The 18,096-nt window shown below is 42.8% G+C and overlaps 1 protein-coding gene across 4 annotated transcripts in view; it reads right to left on the minus strand.

Annotated features, from left to right (window-relative positions):
- Window positions 1-18,096, minus strand: part of LOC135303093 (deubiquitinase DESI2-like) — a 74,104-nt gene that overhangs the window by 27,596 nt on the left and 28,412 nt on the right. Inside the window, exon 1 of one of the 4 annotated variants that reach the window (XM_064424388.1) lies at window positions 12,248-12,363. The exons of the other annotated variants lie outside the window; for them this stretch is intronic. Coding sequence (XP_064280458.1) covers window positions 12,248-12,265 — 18 coding nt within the window. The 5' untranslated portion in view covers window positions 12,266-12,363. Of the gene's footprint in view, window positions 1-12,247; window positions 12,364-18,096 lie in introns of those variants that run through there. 4 annotated transcript variants of the gene reach the window in all.

Here is an 18,096-nt window from a genome sequence, read left to right on the forward strand (position 1 = left end):
TGCAAAGGACTGTGTGCACTAACAAATACATTGCTCAGCTGTATCTCAAACACCAGGAGAATGCTCTGCAATGTTAAGTCTCAGCACAAAAGGCAATCTTTTAAAGGCAACATCAGATTGATGCAGCAGACCAGCTAGGGAACATCAAAGTAATACCTCAGCATTATGTCCTGAGATGCATTGATCCAGAAATTTGAGAGCACAAAAGATAAAACTAGAGGGGAAAGCTAGAGAACAGCATTTCAGGAAACCAGCCAGTAAAATCCCAGCTGTTTACAGCATACAGCCAGCAGCTTCAGAAGAGTTTGTTTCCTCAATATATCTCTCTAAATCAAGATCCAGAATCTTGGGCCCATAGAGGTGGAAGGAAAGGGTCCATAAAAGATCACAGATTATTCCCCAAGTAATGCTTGCAGGGGTGAAGAAAGCTTTATTTCAACTGCAGACATGCAGAACAGGGGGCTTCCTGCAGATCCAGGGCTCTTCAGTCACATTGCAGCAGTGCTCACTTCTGTTCCAAGGCTCCAGGCATGCACACAGTCCTGCAATATGTCCCAGTCCTTCTGCTGCTCACCCTTTCTGCCCTGGAGCTCTATTGAGAAAACCTCACTGTGCTGTGGGATGACATCACATTTTACAGCATGGCTACTATTAGCAGGTTTTCTTTTGCAATTGGGTGAGACTCAAGCTCATTTCAGTGAGACCCATGTCTCTTACACTCCATTCCCCAGGAGTTCAAGGCTTGTGTACTCATCAAGTCTGAAATGCTATTTTCCTAATACTACTGTGAACACAGATTAAGTGGGAAAGGTTTTAAATACATGTGGGCAGAACAGCAACTAAATAAAGCTTAACAGAGTATTGAGGAGTGATGACACAGACCTGTCTTTGCTACTTCACACCTGGGAAAAGCTACCTGGGTGGGTCCTCACTCCAGCACACACAGAACATGGCTCTTCCCAGCTGGAGGATCATCTCCTGTGTCAGGTCCTCTTCACTGTTGGCAAAAGCTATCAATCTGCACGTCAAGGACACGGGTGTGAAAGCCCATCAGGTCACTCCCAATCCAATCAGCCAAAAGCACCTGCTTTAGTCAGGTATGTTAACTTTCAGCTACAATTCCAGACAGTGTTAAAGAAACAAAATGCTGCAGTGAGGAGGTCTGTGTTTACAAACAGGCACATCCCCCAGCTGCAGTAGGCAATAACTTTCAAGTATCAAGAAAAGCAATTCTCAGGGTGTAGTCACTGGCCTGCTTGCAAATAACCCGACTGGCAGAACTTAAAGCTCAGGAACTACAGGTTTTCTTCCATGAGAGCATTCTCAAACACTGAGAACTCTGCAGCTTCAATGCAGCAAGACAGCTTGTAGCTCTGATGAGGCAGGGATACAGGGTGACACAAGGACCCCACACTCAAGAACCCCACTTCATACTCAGATTGGCTGAAGACATCTGAGGAGCAGAGTCACAGAAAGAAGAAAAAGACAAGGCATCCTTTGGCATGCAACTGCCTCTGCTGTGCTGCATTTTGAATGAAAGAAGCTTCTGCTAAAGATACTTCTCCACCCTTCAGGTTAATACACTCTAACAGAATAGAAGTTCTTGGGAAACAACAGCCTTAGATACTTAGAACTGATACTGCTAAACATATTCCCTCCTGCAAACCCACAGATATGAGGAGAGGAGACCTAAGGCAGGATGCTCAATTGCAGCTTTGAGAGGAATGAGAGGACAAGCCTCTGTGGGTTGGCAGCAGCCAACTCTGTCTCAGCAGGTCTTCTAGTTCAGCCAAGTTCTGCTCTGCAAAGGAACTTTTCTTCTCAGGCTGGGCTAAATACATGCCTTGGCTGTCTCCTCAGGAAGAAGTTTTTTGGAGTTTACTGTGGCTTTTCAGACACTATTATAATATGCATCTGAATTGCCTGATGCATGAGCCAACAATAAAACCTTTACAATCAAGAAGCATAAAGAGCTTATTTTAGAGGCTTCTAAAATGCTGTGTGTGGATTAAAAACCAATGCTGCTGCTGAGAGAGATTGGAAATCTACTTATGCTTCAATGTTGTGACGCAATGCGATTTCAGTGAAAGAATAGGAGGACAGAAGAAAATATTAATCATGCTGTGGAAAGGAAACAGTAAGCATTTCACAAGTTAACTTTCGTGTGTATTTGGAATATTTTTAATTAAAAGTCACAAGCAAGATTTAGCTGTGACAAGGGGATACCTCCAGCATTTCCACTTACAGCCTCATCCTATAAATGGTAGGCACAGTTCTAGCTCAGTATACTGGTATTACTTGAAGTCTCTTACAATTGTCTGTTTTTTCCATTACTGTTTACACTTTCTACCCTGTTGCACTGCTGGCAGGTGTTGTCCTGAGCAGAGCTTCCTTCCTGCAGCTACATCTGTGAGGTGTTTACAAGTTGACTGCTGTGCATCCTTGGCCTCAAGGCACGTACATCTGAAGCTGCTGCTCAGAAGACAGCTGACCTGGTGTGCTCTGCATTAAATACAGTTCTCTTGTTGAGGAGAGCCAGCACTCATCCAACTCATGTTTCAGGGCTTGAGTGAGAACCTGCCTCACCAACAGAGACATGGGGCAACTTGCTGGCTGAAATAAACAACTATTTTCTGTCCCTGCAGAATGACCATCCCTGTCTCTTCTGTTTGTAGGTTCACACAAAGCCAGCCCACCAGGCCAAGGGTTTGTCACCAGTCGTAACACTAATGGTCCATATTGGCTGTCTGTGTTCCAAACATAGTATTTATAGCAGACTGTTTACAGCATACAAGAAGCAATATGCCATTTTTCCAGCCTCCACCTGTTTCCCTAAACTTCATTACTGACTGTGCCTGAAGGAGTCAGCTCAGTGAGCCAGGGTGGGACCAGGGACATCAAACAGGAGTCAGTGAGGGGGGTTTGCTGGAGCATGTGCCAGTGCCAAGAGCCTGTCCCACACAGTAATCTTATAAGCAGCCCTGAAGAAGGATAATCCATGCTATTGCACACCCCTTTATATGCTGTATCCCCTTAGCTTGGACACCTTTTATGAAACTCTTCATCTCAAGCATATGAAGCTAGAAAAAAAGCACATCCATTTGCAGGATTACACTGAAATATATTCACTCGTGGAATGTGCCTGAGAAAGTCACATGTGTTAGAAACTTAAGGAAATAATAATACCTTTGCCTTAGATGCATTCACAATGACAAATTGAGAGGTATTGAAAAAGAACAGCAGCAACATGATCAGGGAAGTGGCAAGACTGACATATAAGAATTAATTTAGAAGTGCTAATAGCTTGGCAAAGCAATGACTGCAAATGACAAATCTGCAAACATTTGAAAGGCTGACATGAATTATGGGAGAATACTTCTTAAGAATGATACAAAAGATTCAAGTAGGAGCAACATACTTAGTTTAAAAAGAAGAGAGACTTTGATTAAGTGCTTAGAAGATTCCTGACAGTAAAAAAAGAACAAGAAAACATTTGTATGACTCAAAACCAGATATTGAGAAAGCTTTAGTGTGCCTGTGCAAGACAGAGTATTGAATGGTCTGAACTGTTTTGCTCTGCTAATGTCAAGGAGGCTGTTCACATTCTTGGCTGAGTGTATTTCAGATGCTACACACCTATCTGCATTGTGAGCCCTCAGCCCAGACTGTCAATAAGTAGGCTTCCCATCAAAGAGGATTCAGATGAGCTGAAAAAAAAATGCAAGGGAGATAAATACCCTACAGCTTGGACAGGAGCTGTCTGCAAAAGCACAGTGCAGATGCTTTGGCTCTGGAACCAGACTGACCCTGACATATCTGGTAGTGTCAGCAATACGGCCTTAAGGCTCTCTGTCCTTCCTCTTGCAGAAAGGATGCAATTGAGAACGGTAATAACAAATAGGGCTGTTAAATGATTTTTCAGATGTAGAGTAATGCTATGGCCTTGCTCAGACCAAGAAACATTAACATCTCCTTTTCCTCGTTGGTAAGGATCCTTTGCTGTCTTCTGTGAACCTGTAGCATTGTTTCTCTCCAAAGAAGCAGCTAACCCCATCCTGGTATCCAGCAGTACTGAGAGAAAATAGAAAACATTCAGTGCATCCTTTGCAAACACACTCCAGTTGACTCATCAGTCCTGACCAGGCCAAAGCATCTACTTTGTTCAGAGTATTGGGCTGCAGGTACCATGCACCCCAAGTCCCCCACAGAACAGCTGATCAACAAGCAGCTGCAGCATATCCCTCAAAAACTGTGCTGAAAAGCACAGTTCATCTCTGCTCTGACAGATTATTAGCAGAAATTTGAACTTCAGTCTTTCAAATCCAAGATGAACACCCTGATCACCAGCCATAGCTTCTGCGTCAAAGTAATGCATGCACATGTAAACTGCCCAGCAGAAGACAGTGAGAGATTCATGCCACCAAATAAACCAGCAGCTAAGACTTTTCTTCCAAAGGTTTGTCTGGACCCCTGCTCAGGTTCCTGAATTTCTCTTCCATGATAGCAAAATGGTAATATGACACTGATTCTTCCTTATTGACTTGTCCTTCTTTGCCCAGGATGTTCCTGCCTGGGCAAACACAAAATACCTACTTTTTGGTTAACCCAGGCACACCAACAGTTCATACCTGACCACCAAAGGCAGATTTCTTGTGATCTCTTCTTGGATTTCTAATGAGAACATGAAAAACACTAATCTCTTTCAAGCTACCATATAGTTTCAAACACCCTTCACAATGCTGTTTCCATAGCTAGGATGCCAAACAAGAATTTGAGAGGGTTCCCTGCCCTGCTATGGACATAACACAGATTTACTCCAGACCAAGTGAAATCATACTACATTCAAAACTGTGATCCTTCAAATTCTTCTTCCAATTCCCATTTATCCTGAAGTGTTTAACACCATCATTACCAGCAATCTGAATGGAAGACTTTCCCATTCCACTGCAGTGTGAGCTCCACACTCAGGTAAAGAGAATCCCCAATAAGGATGAAGATCCACGAAGTAGGACTCACAGGGATTCCTAATGGCAGCATTAGCACCTCACAGCCAGGAGTTAAACCTACCCACAGGTGAATCTAGATCCTTACAGGAAAGTAAAAAAAGAATGTAAGATTCCCCAGATTTTCTCTTTGTGCAAGGATTGTGCAGAATCAAAATTATGTGTTGTATAGGCATGTGAATTCTCACTCAGTCTCATTCTGCCAAAACCAGTTTTGTCTGTCCTGTGAGCCAAGAGTAGATCAGAAAAGAGCAGGGTAGGGCCTATTTCCACTAAGCAATCTATACTCCATGCTGGCTTTGGTGGCACACATTCAAAATACCTCATAGTGTCCATGAGAGAAACTGACTGTGTGCCACTAACAATAGTTTGCTATTACAAAAGACAAAAAAAAATCAATATTTGTCTCCAAGCTTCTGAGAAGAGAATCTATTCTGCAGCATAGATGAGGGAAACCCTTTCACAATGTGAGCTGAGGGTTTTTCCTGGAGAGGTTCCAAGGCCCTTGCCTGGCTGGCAGGGTGCCTAACCAGCTTAGCTTAGAAAAAATACTGGGAAATACAGATTCCTGCAGCTAACAACCTGTCCTTTTATCCTACAGTGTTTGTCCTGTCCTGGATAAAACTCTTCAAATACAGTGCCAATGTCATACAGCATCTCATCTCTCTGCACTTCATACAGGTAAATGGATATGTGTGCATTTTTGCCATAATTGTATACTCTCTCTCTGCTCTTCCAGCACATCTACTGAGGAATCGCATTGCAGTGATATCTCCAGATTAGAATGTAAGGAATAAAACAGAAAACAAGGAACCTGAATACAGCAATGATAAAATGCTGCTGTGCCATGGAGAGTCAAACACTTCCCTCAAAACCCACTTCTGTTGGTCTGAAAAAGGAAAAAAAAAAAAAAAACAAAACAGTAAAGCAAGGAACATTTCATTGAGAAGGGAATGGTCTCAAGAAGGGGTAAGTGTATAATCTAGCTCAATGCCAAAATGTGTTGTTGGAATAATTATCATCTACAAGGCACAAAACTGATACAGAAACATCAATCAGGGAAGTTCAGACAGAAAATAGTTTATAACCCATGACCCAAGGGCTTCTGTGCTGAGTGATTGCAACACTATTTAAAATTACCAAAGACAGTAAACATGAATACCGTAGGAAATGAGGAAATTTCTTATTGTTGGAATTTCCCTATTGGATGCTGACAAAGTGTTTTAGGGATAGTTTTGCTCCCCCCATATGAAGATGCAACAGAATGATTAATATGTGCAGCATGCCACTGTGGCTGAGAACAAATTAAAAAGCTGTGGGAGTGTCTTAACAACTCTGATGTAATGTACTCTGCTTTGGTTTGCGTGTAGGCTACAGGAGGTTTGTTTGTTGTTTTTTCCAAGATTTCCCTCTGTCTTTATTTAATGAGCAGCACTGGATGTGCAGCTCCAAATGCATTTAATAGCCAGCCCTTGCTGAAAGACAGAAATGGCTGTTAGGAGCAGTGCCTGGCAATGAGTCAACAGCATTTGGTACTATGAAGATACTGTTTTGTGTGCAAACCAGGTTAAAATGCAGGTGTTTGTCCCTTCAAAGGGACAGCCTCTGTGCTTGCTTTTCCCAAGGGTCACACACACCATGGCACAGGGAGAGGCACAAACCTGACAGTGACGCTTCTTTGGAAAACATTAAGTTGTCCTTTCTTTCTTCTCCTTACCCCCACCTTATAAACAGCACAGCATGTGTTAGACTAGCATTCAGGCTGCCCTAAATATTTCCTTTCTTCTGGGCACAATAGTGATTTTACACTTGTATTAAAGCAAATCTTCTGTGCTAGTCTGCTGTATGTTGCATATATCTAGAAACAGATCTGAAATGACCCAAGAGATTCAGACAACTGCCTCCCTCACGGACTTGTATCTTACAGTATCTCCACATCTGAAATGTACCCAGTAAGATCAGGAATTGAAGGAGAAAAGGTAAGATAAGGAAATGCTTGAATAAGACCAAATAGGAGAATTTGCCTTATGTAACAAGTTTCTCTGGGAATATTCCTCCCTCTGTCTCCTCCTCACCACCCCCATTAGTATTTATTTCTATAAAAATCCATTAGATACTGCAACTACATCTTGGCTCCTGTTTGCTTCAGTGAAAAGAGAAAGGGTTGTATACTTGTACCATGGAGTGCAAATGGTCTTGTCTGCCAGATCCCTCACAAAGCTGCCAAATATTTTTCCTGCATGCAGAGCAGACATCTAATCTGAACTGTGGCCAGGCTGACGTAGGAAAAAGAGGCAAGCACTGTGATGCCTCACCTAGCTCACAACATCCTCTAATATCTAAGACCTCTGCCCTCAGATTAAGCTGTTTCCATAGACTGGCTCTTCTAAGAAGAAAGTATTCTATGATATCTGGACACTTCTAGATGCCTAGATATCTATTGCAGAAAATCAAAGCCTTATTTGGCCTTAGGGGGTCAGTCAACTTTCTCAAAAGCAGATTGCAACTTAGATCGGGAAGTGAAGAAGCACACTCCAAGCACACCCCCATTTTGATTACTATCTAAAATAGGAGCACATGCTCTTAATAGGACACTATACACAATTCATATTCAATACTGACCCAGAAATTCTCAGAGAACCAGAGACCTAAAAAAGTCATCACCCTCTTTCCAGAGTGATCCATAGTGCAGAACGAGGGCAAAACCCCATTCAGTTGGTCTCAGCTTTGATACAGACATGACTTGCATAAATGATTAAGGGTATTGTGCAGCACATGTGGATTTTAGTTCCCTTGAGCTGCTTTTCTGTAAGTTCATTCATGCAAACTAAGGAATACAAATGGTCATAAAGCCATAAATTAAGCTAATTATCCAGTAAAACAAGAGGGAAAAAATATTTATATTCCTAACTAGCAGGGAAGTGATCTGGACACTCTAGCAATGAAAGTCATGTAGGTGATGAATGGATAGGTCTGACACCATTCAGTTCCCATCCATATATCTGCCTTCTTCCAAGTTAGATGGATGCATGCAAGAGGTAAACAGATTCATCAAACAAATAAGATCAGCAGCCCAGCCTGATATATTTCATCTTATGTGAAAGTTCCATTTGCTCTATAAAATACAAGTTCAGTAGCATTTTTGTAATTAATTTTACTGTGATTCCCTTTAACACCACAATAATCTTGTTTAGCTTCTCTTACTGGAAGAGACCACAAAGTAATAAAATTCCCAAAATAATATAAAACTGGGCATCATGACCAAAAGACTGCTTGCATGACTAGGAGCTCTCAGGAGGGGCTAGTGTCACCAGATGGAGTTCATAAACCAATCTCTCTTCTCATGCTTCCTGTCAGATCTAAAGGAGAAGTAGCTCATCATCTCTTTGGAGTCAGAAATCTTTCTCTGGCTCTTATTTGCAAAGTGTCTTTGTGAAATATGATGGAATCCCAGCTCATGGCTGAGGCTCATTGTTGGTATCACAAATGAATCATGAACAGCAAAACAAGGCAAACAACAGCATATTGTAAGCAGGAGAGTACTACCTCCTTCCACAGGAGAACATTGAGAAATCTTCACAAGCAAACAGGACATATTTGCTCATGCACCACCTATGCAAACATAAATACAGTCTGTACAACAAAGCCTTGGAGAACAGCAGTGGTTTAACCCTCTGCTTTCCATCAGGTGGCTAGCTAGCAATATGCAAACACATTCAAGACTGTGCACAAATCCAACGACCAGTCTCCATTCACACATGCTATTTTAGTAATCAAGCCTAGAAACAAGCCAAGTATTGCACCAAAGGTGCAGCACTGCAGATTGGTCCTTGGCAAAACTCCTTATAGGAATAATTTTCTCCTAATCATCTTGTTCCAGATCATTTTTTTCATTCTTAACTTACTTTATCCTCCGAAGTGCATTTGAAAGTGGTAAACAATGAGAGCAAACACCCAGCTTGGTTTCCTACCCTGCAGCAGCAATGTCCAGGTAACCAAGTATGAAAACAGTGCTGGATAGAGAAAAATAGCCAGCAATGCACATATTTTTCCTCTCTCTTTGTAAAAAAAAGACCACCTACTGTGACATGGCCTTCATTTCTATTTTATGTAATTGTGTAGCTGTGGTTTCTACCTCACTTGAACACTAATACCATGGGGTTTGCGCACCCATGTTTGCAAATACCTTCTTTGCTTTCCCTTCCAGCTCAGTGCTAGCAAGGCACGTGCTCCTCATCTGTTTGATCAGATGGCACCACAGAATGGATGTGAGCAAGACCAGCCTGGTGCCAAACTGCTGCACTGGTGCCAGTCCTAAAGAACAGCACTCATGAGAGAAAGAATGCCAGCTAGGTTCAGCAGAGAGATGGGATGGAGAATAACATGATTCATGTCACGAGTGAGCATTTGGAAGATGCTTCAAGTAAACAGGAATCAGTCTTGAGTTTTAAAGCCTTAAGAATAGCCAAGATTTTGGAAGCATTCAGATGCTCTGTTTCTTTGGGATGTGGAACTGCTTGGCATTGTGGCATTCAAATCTTAGTTCAAGTGCAGTCACAATAAAGATTTAGACATCATGAACATACAAATGAGGGGTGGGAGAAACTGAGTGTCCAGCAGAGAGCACTGCAGGCAGCACTCTTACTGATCATTCCTCACTCAAACTATCTCAGGACCCTGTCCTTTCAAGAGTAGATGAAAACATTTTCACTTTTAGCTTCTAGACAGACCTAAAAAAATAGAAGAATAACCTCTCCAGTAACACTTATTTTTTCAACCGTTCCTCCAACAGGTCAGAAGAGAAGTCTTTAGTGATAGCAAAGCTGTAAAAGGAGAACTCAAACTGGACACCCACAGTTACAGAAAAAAATTAATTCAATCTTTCCATCAGAATTTTCTTGTTTCCACCAGAATAAAACTGGTGAGATGCCCATTCTGGAACCTCCAACTTTTATTTTTGTAGAAGTAGGAGGAGTGAGGAAATCAGAAGAGGACTTATCTTTTCACCACCAGGCCTGCAAGCTACTGGCAAGGGCTGTTGATACAGAAGGTTACATTTGCTCAGGAAAACTGAATGGAAGAAAGAGCCACAGAGGCCTAGTAAAGAGGCAGAGGTCAAGCTCAGAGAAGCCCCAGAGCTAAAAATGTGTGAATGTGTTAGAAGGAAGGGCCATATATGCTTGTGCTGCTCCATCTCCCAGTTGTGGCCACAAGCAGGCATTGAGGGAAGAATAATGAAATTGGATTAGATGGATCCTTGGTCTGAAACAGTCTGGCCCTTCCTATGTTTGTGTGTTCTTTTCTGTGAATAAGAATAAAAACATGGAAAGGAAATCTTGGACATACAAGGAGGAGAGGTATTTCAAAAATGGGCTTTCACCTGTCTGAAAGACTGGGCAAGCCTTGTGAACCTGTGGGAGAGAATCTGCCTCACACTTTGGTAGTCAGAATACCATTTAAGCAAAGGTTTTGAGATTACTCTGTAATTGCCCAATTAGCTCTTGCGTGCAAAAGGGATTCTCTTCTATTTATTCATATCCAGCAGGGCAGAAATCCAAAGCTTTCTGCCCACTGTGGATTTACTCTTCCAATTCATTAGGATTAATTTCTTCACCACCCACACAATTCTCTGATTCTCTTCCTCCCCTCCTGCCCCACTGCCACCTGTCAAAGTTATAAACATGACTGGTGCTCCTTAAAAGCAGCACAAAACATCTTTATCCATCTATTTATTGGCAGATGCTTTCTCCCCCCCTGCTCCTTTGCTAAACTAGTTCTTTCCAAAAGCCTGAAGTCTGTCAAGCTGTCCCCAGAGCACATATGAGCATGCAGTGTTTAACCACATCACCTCCTGTAACCCCTGTGTTCTTATCCCCCCAAAATCCTAGGTAGCATTTTATTTTGTCCAGTACCAAGTTCAACAAGAATATTTTCAAATTTATTTGCCATCAAATTAAATTATAACCTGTGTAAACAGATCAGCATAAAGACTTCAGGCTTGTCTAGAGCAATTGTTTTTAATTTCTAAAGCAGAGGATAAATTTTGGTGGATTAACATGAATGTAATCCTGTTGTCAAGCCATTGGGCAGAACTGGGACTGACTGTTTCTCCTTTATCTCCTCCTATCTCAGTCCAAAGCTTATACAGAGCCACAGGGGAAAACGTGGAGCACTAATTGTTCATGCCCTGGCTCATTTACCCCTGTTTATCAAGTGACACCTTTTCAGAAATCTTCTTGAATTGTATTACCAGAGATGCTCTGTAAATTAATCGGTTTGGAAAGTACCATCTCTGATCCTGTTGGCGTCACAGTACGACATTAAACCCTAGGAGTTTTCTTTCAAACAGGAAATCACTGTAACAACAGAGGGCCTGCACTTTCATCTTGAAAAGACTTAGTGCTGGAAGAGTGATTCTGACCCACAGTTCCCTTCAGTGCTAGAAGCTATCTGAACTCTGTCAAAGGACAGCACAGGTAAACTGGGAAGCCTCAATAAAACACTTGGCTTTTAAACATCTATCACAGTCCTTAGAAAGAAATCAGCCCATTTTCAGCAGCCCCAGCTGGAGAATTGCTGCTACACTATAAGAATGGTCTCACAGTCCTAACTCCATATCAAAACCCAAGGGACTGCACAACAAGTTACCTAATCATAGAGTCATAGAATATCTCAAATTGGAGGGGACCCATGAGGATCATGAAGTTCAACTCCTTGCTTCTCTCAGGACTATCTAAAACTAAACTATAATGACTAAAAATGTTGTCCAGACACTCCTTGAACCATGCAAGGCTGGTGCTGTGACCACTTCCCTGAGGAGCCTCTTCCAGTGGCTGATCACCCTCTCAGTGAAAACCTTTCTCCTAATGTCCAGTCTGAATGTCCCCTGACACAGCTTCACTCCCTTCCTCATGTCCTATCATCAGACAAGCCAGCCTCTCTGCAAGCTAGTGCCTCAGCTGTAGATTGGGAATAAAAGCCTTTTCCTTCTCCAGGAACTAATGGCAAGTACACTGGAGAAGACTGAGAAAGGATCATGCCCTGGAGTAGAAAAGGCTAAGCAGATCCCTTGGGTATCCTGTTCCACCCCCTGCAACAGCAACACAGCATGGAGATACATTTGCTTTAAATTGTCGAGCACCATCAGCAAGGTCCAGAGCACAGAACTGCTCAGGAGGAGCTAGTGCATGCTGTCACAAAGCACAGCACACAGCCCCCTCATGCTGCATTGTTTTCTTACCCACCTCTTCTGCATCTTCCATCCCTGGAACAACATCCACCGTGCTGCAACCTGCACCTTTGCAATTCGCACACCATCATTTCGATTTGCCTGGGCTTTCCTGACAGAACTAAATGAATAGCAAATTGAGCTCTGTTTTTCCCTCCCCCACTCTCCCCTTGCTTTTGTACATGCTGAAGGAAAAAGCTTCCTCTGACTCAGATTTCAGCTGTCACAGATTTCAGCAGTTTTCTCCTAGGAAGTCTGGATGCTAATGACAGAAACAGCAGCTGTCTCTAAACACTTCATCTGCTGTCTGTGGTCACAGGGCAGTAAAGGCCAAGACCAGCAGCAGGTGTGGTGGGTGGCTGCTTCAGAAAATCCCCCATCTTCACCAGGCAGGCTCTGGTGAGAAGGGATTGAGACCACCAGCCCCTGATTGACAGGAAGGCCAGGAAGAGCTGCCAGGGCAGGCAGGAGGGATGGAGCAGGAGGGCATGTGCTCACCCAGACACAGGTCAGGCAGCCAGCAGGATGCAGGGCTGCTGCTCCTCAGCTCACTGCCCAGAAATCCTGCTGCTGCCTCCCATTCCAATAGGAATCATTCCCACCCAGGCAGCTACAGGTGCCAAAAAGCAGTCAGTTTTAAACACCTAAGCATCCCATAAACAGGGTATCTTACAGGTGAAATGACTCAAGGCAAAGAGATTGAAGTGGTTTGCTAGACATGCAGTTGAGATGGGAACTAGGACTAAAGTTTGGGTATTTCTCTTTCTCAACATCCAGTGCTTTATTCAAAATGAAGGTTTGGTTGTTCTCGGCCAGAGTCCAAGGACATGCTTTGTTGGCAGCATGAAACAATCTGTTTAGAGCTTTTTGATTCCCACGTGTTCAAAGCACTTGTACTTTCCACAAAACATTGTGGTGTCATTGAACACAACGTTATGTTTGAATTGAAAGGATGAAAAAAAACTCCATCTATTATTACATGTAAATAAGAGTTGGTCTTCTACATAAGATCTTAAAAAAGAATGAAGGAAGAGTGAGTTTGACCCTTGCTATGCTAATTATTTATACTCTACCATCAATTTACTCGGACAAAAAAGCACCCCATCAGATCCACTATAATTTCTTTCACTCTGCATGAAGACATCCTGGGATGGAAGGAAGGGCAGAGGGGAACATAGAGGTACCTGAGGAGCTAATGATATCCCAAGGAGCACAATTTAAGCTGTGTATATCGTCCTGTCTTAATGGATGCAACACCCAAGGCTTCCCACAGTAGGATTTTAAATGGTAGCAGTAAAGTGGAATATTGCCTGAAGCAGAAATAAAGTGCTGTTGCCATTCCATTTCCACTAGAATTGTCCTAGCTAGAAGGAGTTGGGTGTCAGGTTCTCATGTCTGAATATTCCCAATTGTAAGAAGTACCTTAAGAGGAGTTCAGTGATTTTCTTCTTTCACGCCTACTCTTTGGTGTGTCTTTTCTCAGTCTCTCTTTTAGAACAGCACAGAAGCTGAATCAGAGCACAGGTAAGTCCTAGATCTCCATACAATCTCAGGTGTCTGTCTGATTCGAAGCAAATGGCAAGCAACAGCATACCACAGAGAGGCACAACAGCCAGCCAACAGTCACAGAAAATTAGTTGTGCCACCCAGGATTTAACAGCCCAGCAAGTATCTTTAGGGAGCCAAGTACTGAGGGATGTTCCTACGAGTAGGTGTTCATAATGGGCAATATACCTGTAGCTGCAGTAGCATTACAGTTCTCATCCCATGCAATGGTTACAGCACCAGTTCTGTTGCCAGACCCATGAAAGAATCTTAACTTTCTCTTGTGTTTTCCCAGTTTGCACATTTATTTCCCCTGCTAGTACCAGGTCATCTGGTGTGGGCTCAGAGGAGATAACTATCATTTCTGGGGGCTTAAGTTCTTTGACAGAAGAACAGCTTTACAATAATGAGTGGCAGAACACTAAAGCTTTCTTACTTGACTGATGAAACATTTCTCCATGCTTCATGGGCAGTTCAGATGCTTGACACTAGGGATATTGTGATGATTAATAATTAACTGGCTGGAAAGACTGAGAGCTCAAGGACAGATGCTTCCCCATCTGCAATCCCCTGGAGCTGAGGCTGCGCTTTTCAGGAGGGAGGTAGGGGAGCTGGTAGGGTGAGAAGGTGACAAGGTTGGTGTGCCCCTGGAAGTCAGCAGCCTTTTCAAGATACTTTGCTAGTATCTTCCAACACAGAAGAAGCTATTGCCCTGCACTTGTCCAGATGGCTTTCACTATCCCAGGCACTGGGGGACCAGGGCAGCGATGATCCCTGACAGTTCCTGGTGTCAGCTCACCTAAATGAGATGCATCATTAGAAGCTGCATTCATGTATTTAATAGGCTTGAACACTAGCTTTAATGAGACACCTCTGAAATCTCAGGAGAGGTAACAGACAGTTAGAAATATGCTTCAAAGTCCTCTGGGTATGAGAGGTAAAATCCAAGTTCAGAGGTACCAAGTACAGGATTTTTAAGTACCTGATGTGTTAAAGACTATTAAATTGTTCTTTACACTGGCTTTAAAATTTCATCTGCATAAATGTCTTTGATCCACGAATGGCTTTAACCACATTAAAATCAGTCAGAACAGCAGCTGCAACAGGCACCGAACTGCGTATCTCAGAGTAATTACACATTACAAAGGGAATCCTTGAAGCATTTCAATAACATGCCATATTACAAACAGCATTTGAAAAGCCACAGATGGATGTGTGAGCTGTAGAATATCACCTTTACTCCAGCTTGCTTCCTGCTTCCTTGCCTTTCTCTCAAGAGTAGAGGACACTTAAAAGAGTATTGAAAAAGTTTTAGTTGATCCTGTGCAGTTAAAAACTGGAAAACAGATGTGTAAGGAGTCTCTTCCTCCCCATGTCCATCCTTTTTGACTTCCCAATTCAGTGACACCACCCATTCTGGTGACATGTTCCTTCCTATTGGCTCTGCCTGAATTAAAGGGACAGAAGAGTACATGCTCAGCAGTCAGGGGGATGTATAACCAATCTAATTAGCACAGTGCTGGGATCAGCTCCTGTCTGTCCTCCCTTGCCCCCCAGGGGTGTCCTGCCTGTTTGCCAAGGCCTCTGGCTATCATGATATAGAACACCTCCTGCCAGCAGCACTCTGCCCAGGGGAGGAGACAGAATTTGACCCAGACAATCAAAACAACTGAAATTTTTAGGAATTCATGTGGTCTGCATTTTTTTCATCCTTCCAGAGGCTTTTGCTCAGCAGAAGTCACAGCTCTTGTTTATGAGACACACAAGGGGAAATAAAAGGATTTATAGTATTTCTTTATTCTGGTCCCAAGAACACCTGAGCTTGAACTGGATCCATTTAATTTGCCCCTGTTTCTTCTTGGCTTACACTGGAATTCATCAGTTCTGTTTCAATTCAGTACAACCCATTCCTCAATGCCCTGTCCCCCAGTATTCTTGCAGTAGCCAGCACACAAGGCACAGTGCTCCAGCAATAGAGAATAGGTCTATTCCACATCCAAAGAACTGCCAAAGAGAAGATAGCCAGCTGTCTTGGATAACGAGCAGCCATAAAAATTAGAGTGAATAAAAGTACAGCAAATGGTACTGCAATCAAGAACAATGAATGTTAGAGCTGGAGACAGATGGTGGGTGGATTTCAGCCCGGGACATGCATTTTTAGCTCTGGCCTCTATTGATTTGGAGACCTTCAGCACTGCCTTCCCCCCTTTCCACAATATCTCCATCACAGGGTTGCTCTAAAGGTATAACAGCCCTTGAATTCTTAGTGCTGGGACAGACTCGGAAAAAAAGCTCCACAAGTAACTGAACCTGCAGGCTAGGTAGATAGGTAAGGAAGAAAGGGCAGAAATGATCCTCTCAGCACAACAAAGCCTAGCACCTGGCTAAAAATGCCCTGATTGAAAACAAACCAGTAGGATGAGGGAAGAGCAAGCATGACCTCTTAACTCCCAGGAGGAGCAAGTGCTTTCTGTTTGTACCTAATAACCAGGAGCCCAGACACTTGTCCAGGAGGGTACAAACCAACTTTCTAACAACCTCAGCCTGGCAGAAGGAATTTGACTCTCCACCTACCTCAGAGAGAAGCAGCCTGGCTGACCTATCTTAGTGTATCTGGAATCCAGCTTTCTCATTCCTTTGTGGTGAAGCAGTTTTAGAATTGTATAAAGTAGGGAATAGATTCCTTTCATGTAAAATACATGCTCAGTGGGCCATAGAACAAGTGTGAGTAGCACTAAAGCTTGGCTCCAGCCTGGACAACCTCCTGGAACAGCTAGGATTCAATGGAAATATGCACTCTTCTGCTAAGTGAGCGCTTCAAACAATACAGAAATATTTTCACACAAGACACCCAGAACAAGCAAATCCAGAGTTTCCTGCTGTCTGATTCTCTAGCAGACCTGTGTGAAGAGGCAGTTGTATTTGGGACCCCCAGGGATTTTAACCTGGTCTCTGTCAGCCCAGATGCATCAGCACACTAAGTGGTAGAAGCCAAATGCAGAACTAGTACTGTTACTGCCCCAGCAGAAAAGCAGCACTCACCACAGAATCTCTGGGTATGTCATGCCATCTCAAAAGCCCTGAAACAGTCAAGACATCTCTTCAAAGTTGATAGTTATGAAAGAGGATCAATGAGGGCAAATACCTCAACCTTTCCTGAGAGAAATCCAGAGGTCGGCCAAAAATCCTAAAATGTCCTTTTATATTGATGCTTGGCTAGGTAGAGCCTTTCATTTTCTAGATAAGTGATTTGCTAAGAAAGCTGCCAAGCCGTGCCTGAAAATACCCACAACCCAAGCCCCTTCTTATGGAACTACAGCAGATAGCTGAGGCTCTTGCCCCAGTGCTGCCCAAAAGTAGAGGTTAATGAGAGCAGTTATAACTTATCAGATTAATCCCATGGTAAACCTCTTGCTCCTCTCTTTCTGTCAGTTCTCACATTCAGCAGGCCAGTCCAGAGCTGGGGGAGATGACAAATACAAGGCAATTATAAATTCATCAGCTCCAAGCAATCCCAAACAGAGCAAGACATACAGATGAGCCAAGAACAGATGTCTAGGAGAACATTGTGTACCTTGGGAAAGCTAACCTATGGCAAGGCCTGTAATTCACTCTGGAAGGCTACGTTGGGCTCCTTGTACATTCTAAACCCCGAGGCAGCACTCAGCATCTAGGAAGGTTATTTTCTTGCATCAGGATGCAATATAAGTCACTCACTAGCAGATATTGAAAAGAACAGCAAAGGGTTTGATAGTTCCTTGTGGGTTTAAGTATGACCATATGGAAAGCAAAGTAACAGATCCAAGGTTGAAAGTTCAGCAAACCATGTAATCAACAGAGCTGACACTGTGCCAGGTCCTCTCTTTCCCAGAGATGTGGATCTATCAGGAGTCACATGGCATTCAACTCATATGTTGACACACACAATGAAGGCACTAAACAGGCTGAAATGCTTTAAGCATTTCTAGCATCAAACACTTGCTTCTGTAAATCAGTATTATTACCTATCAGAGATCATTTATTTCTCTCAGATTTTCTTCTTCCCTTATCATTGCTTTTCCAGACATTTAAAGATTAATTGTTCAAAAATTAAGTTACCAATTAAAACAATTTTCCAGTCTTAGGATGCAGCCTCATATTTTCCTCTGAGATGAGAAGTCTCACAGATTCACATGCTCACAGATAAAGCTCTGAAGTGAGGAGCTTTCTCTGCTCTGGATAGTCAAAAACATTCAGTGTTTGTCTAGAATGGTAGCAAATATTTTTTCTTTTCTTTCCTAACAGTTTGAGTCCACTTGTTAGAGAAAGAATCATTAGATT

Source organism: Passer domesticus, chromosome 6 (assembly GCF_036417665.1).
Source record: "Passer domesticus isolate bPasDom1 chromosome 6, bPasDom1.hap1, whole genome shotgun sequence".
In the NCBI taxonomy this organism is placed as follows: domain Eukaryota; kingdom Metazoa; phylum Chordata; class Aves; order Passeriformes; family Passeridae; genus Passer; species Passer domesticus.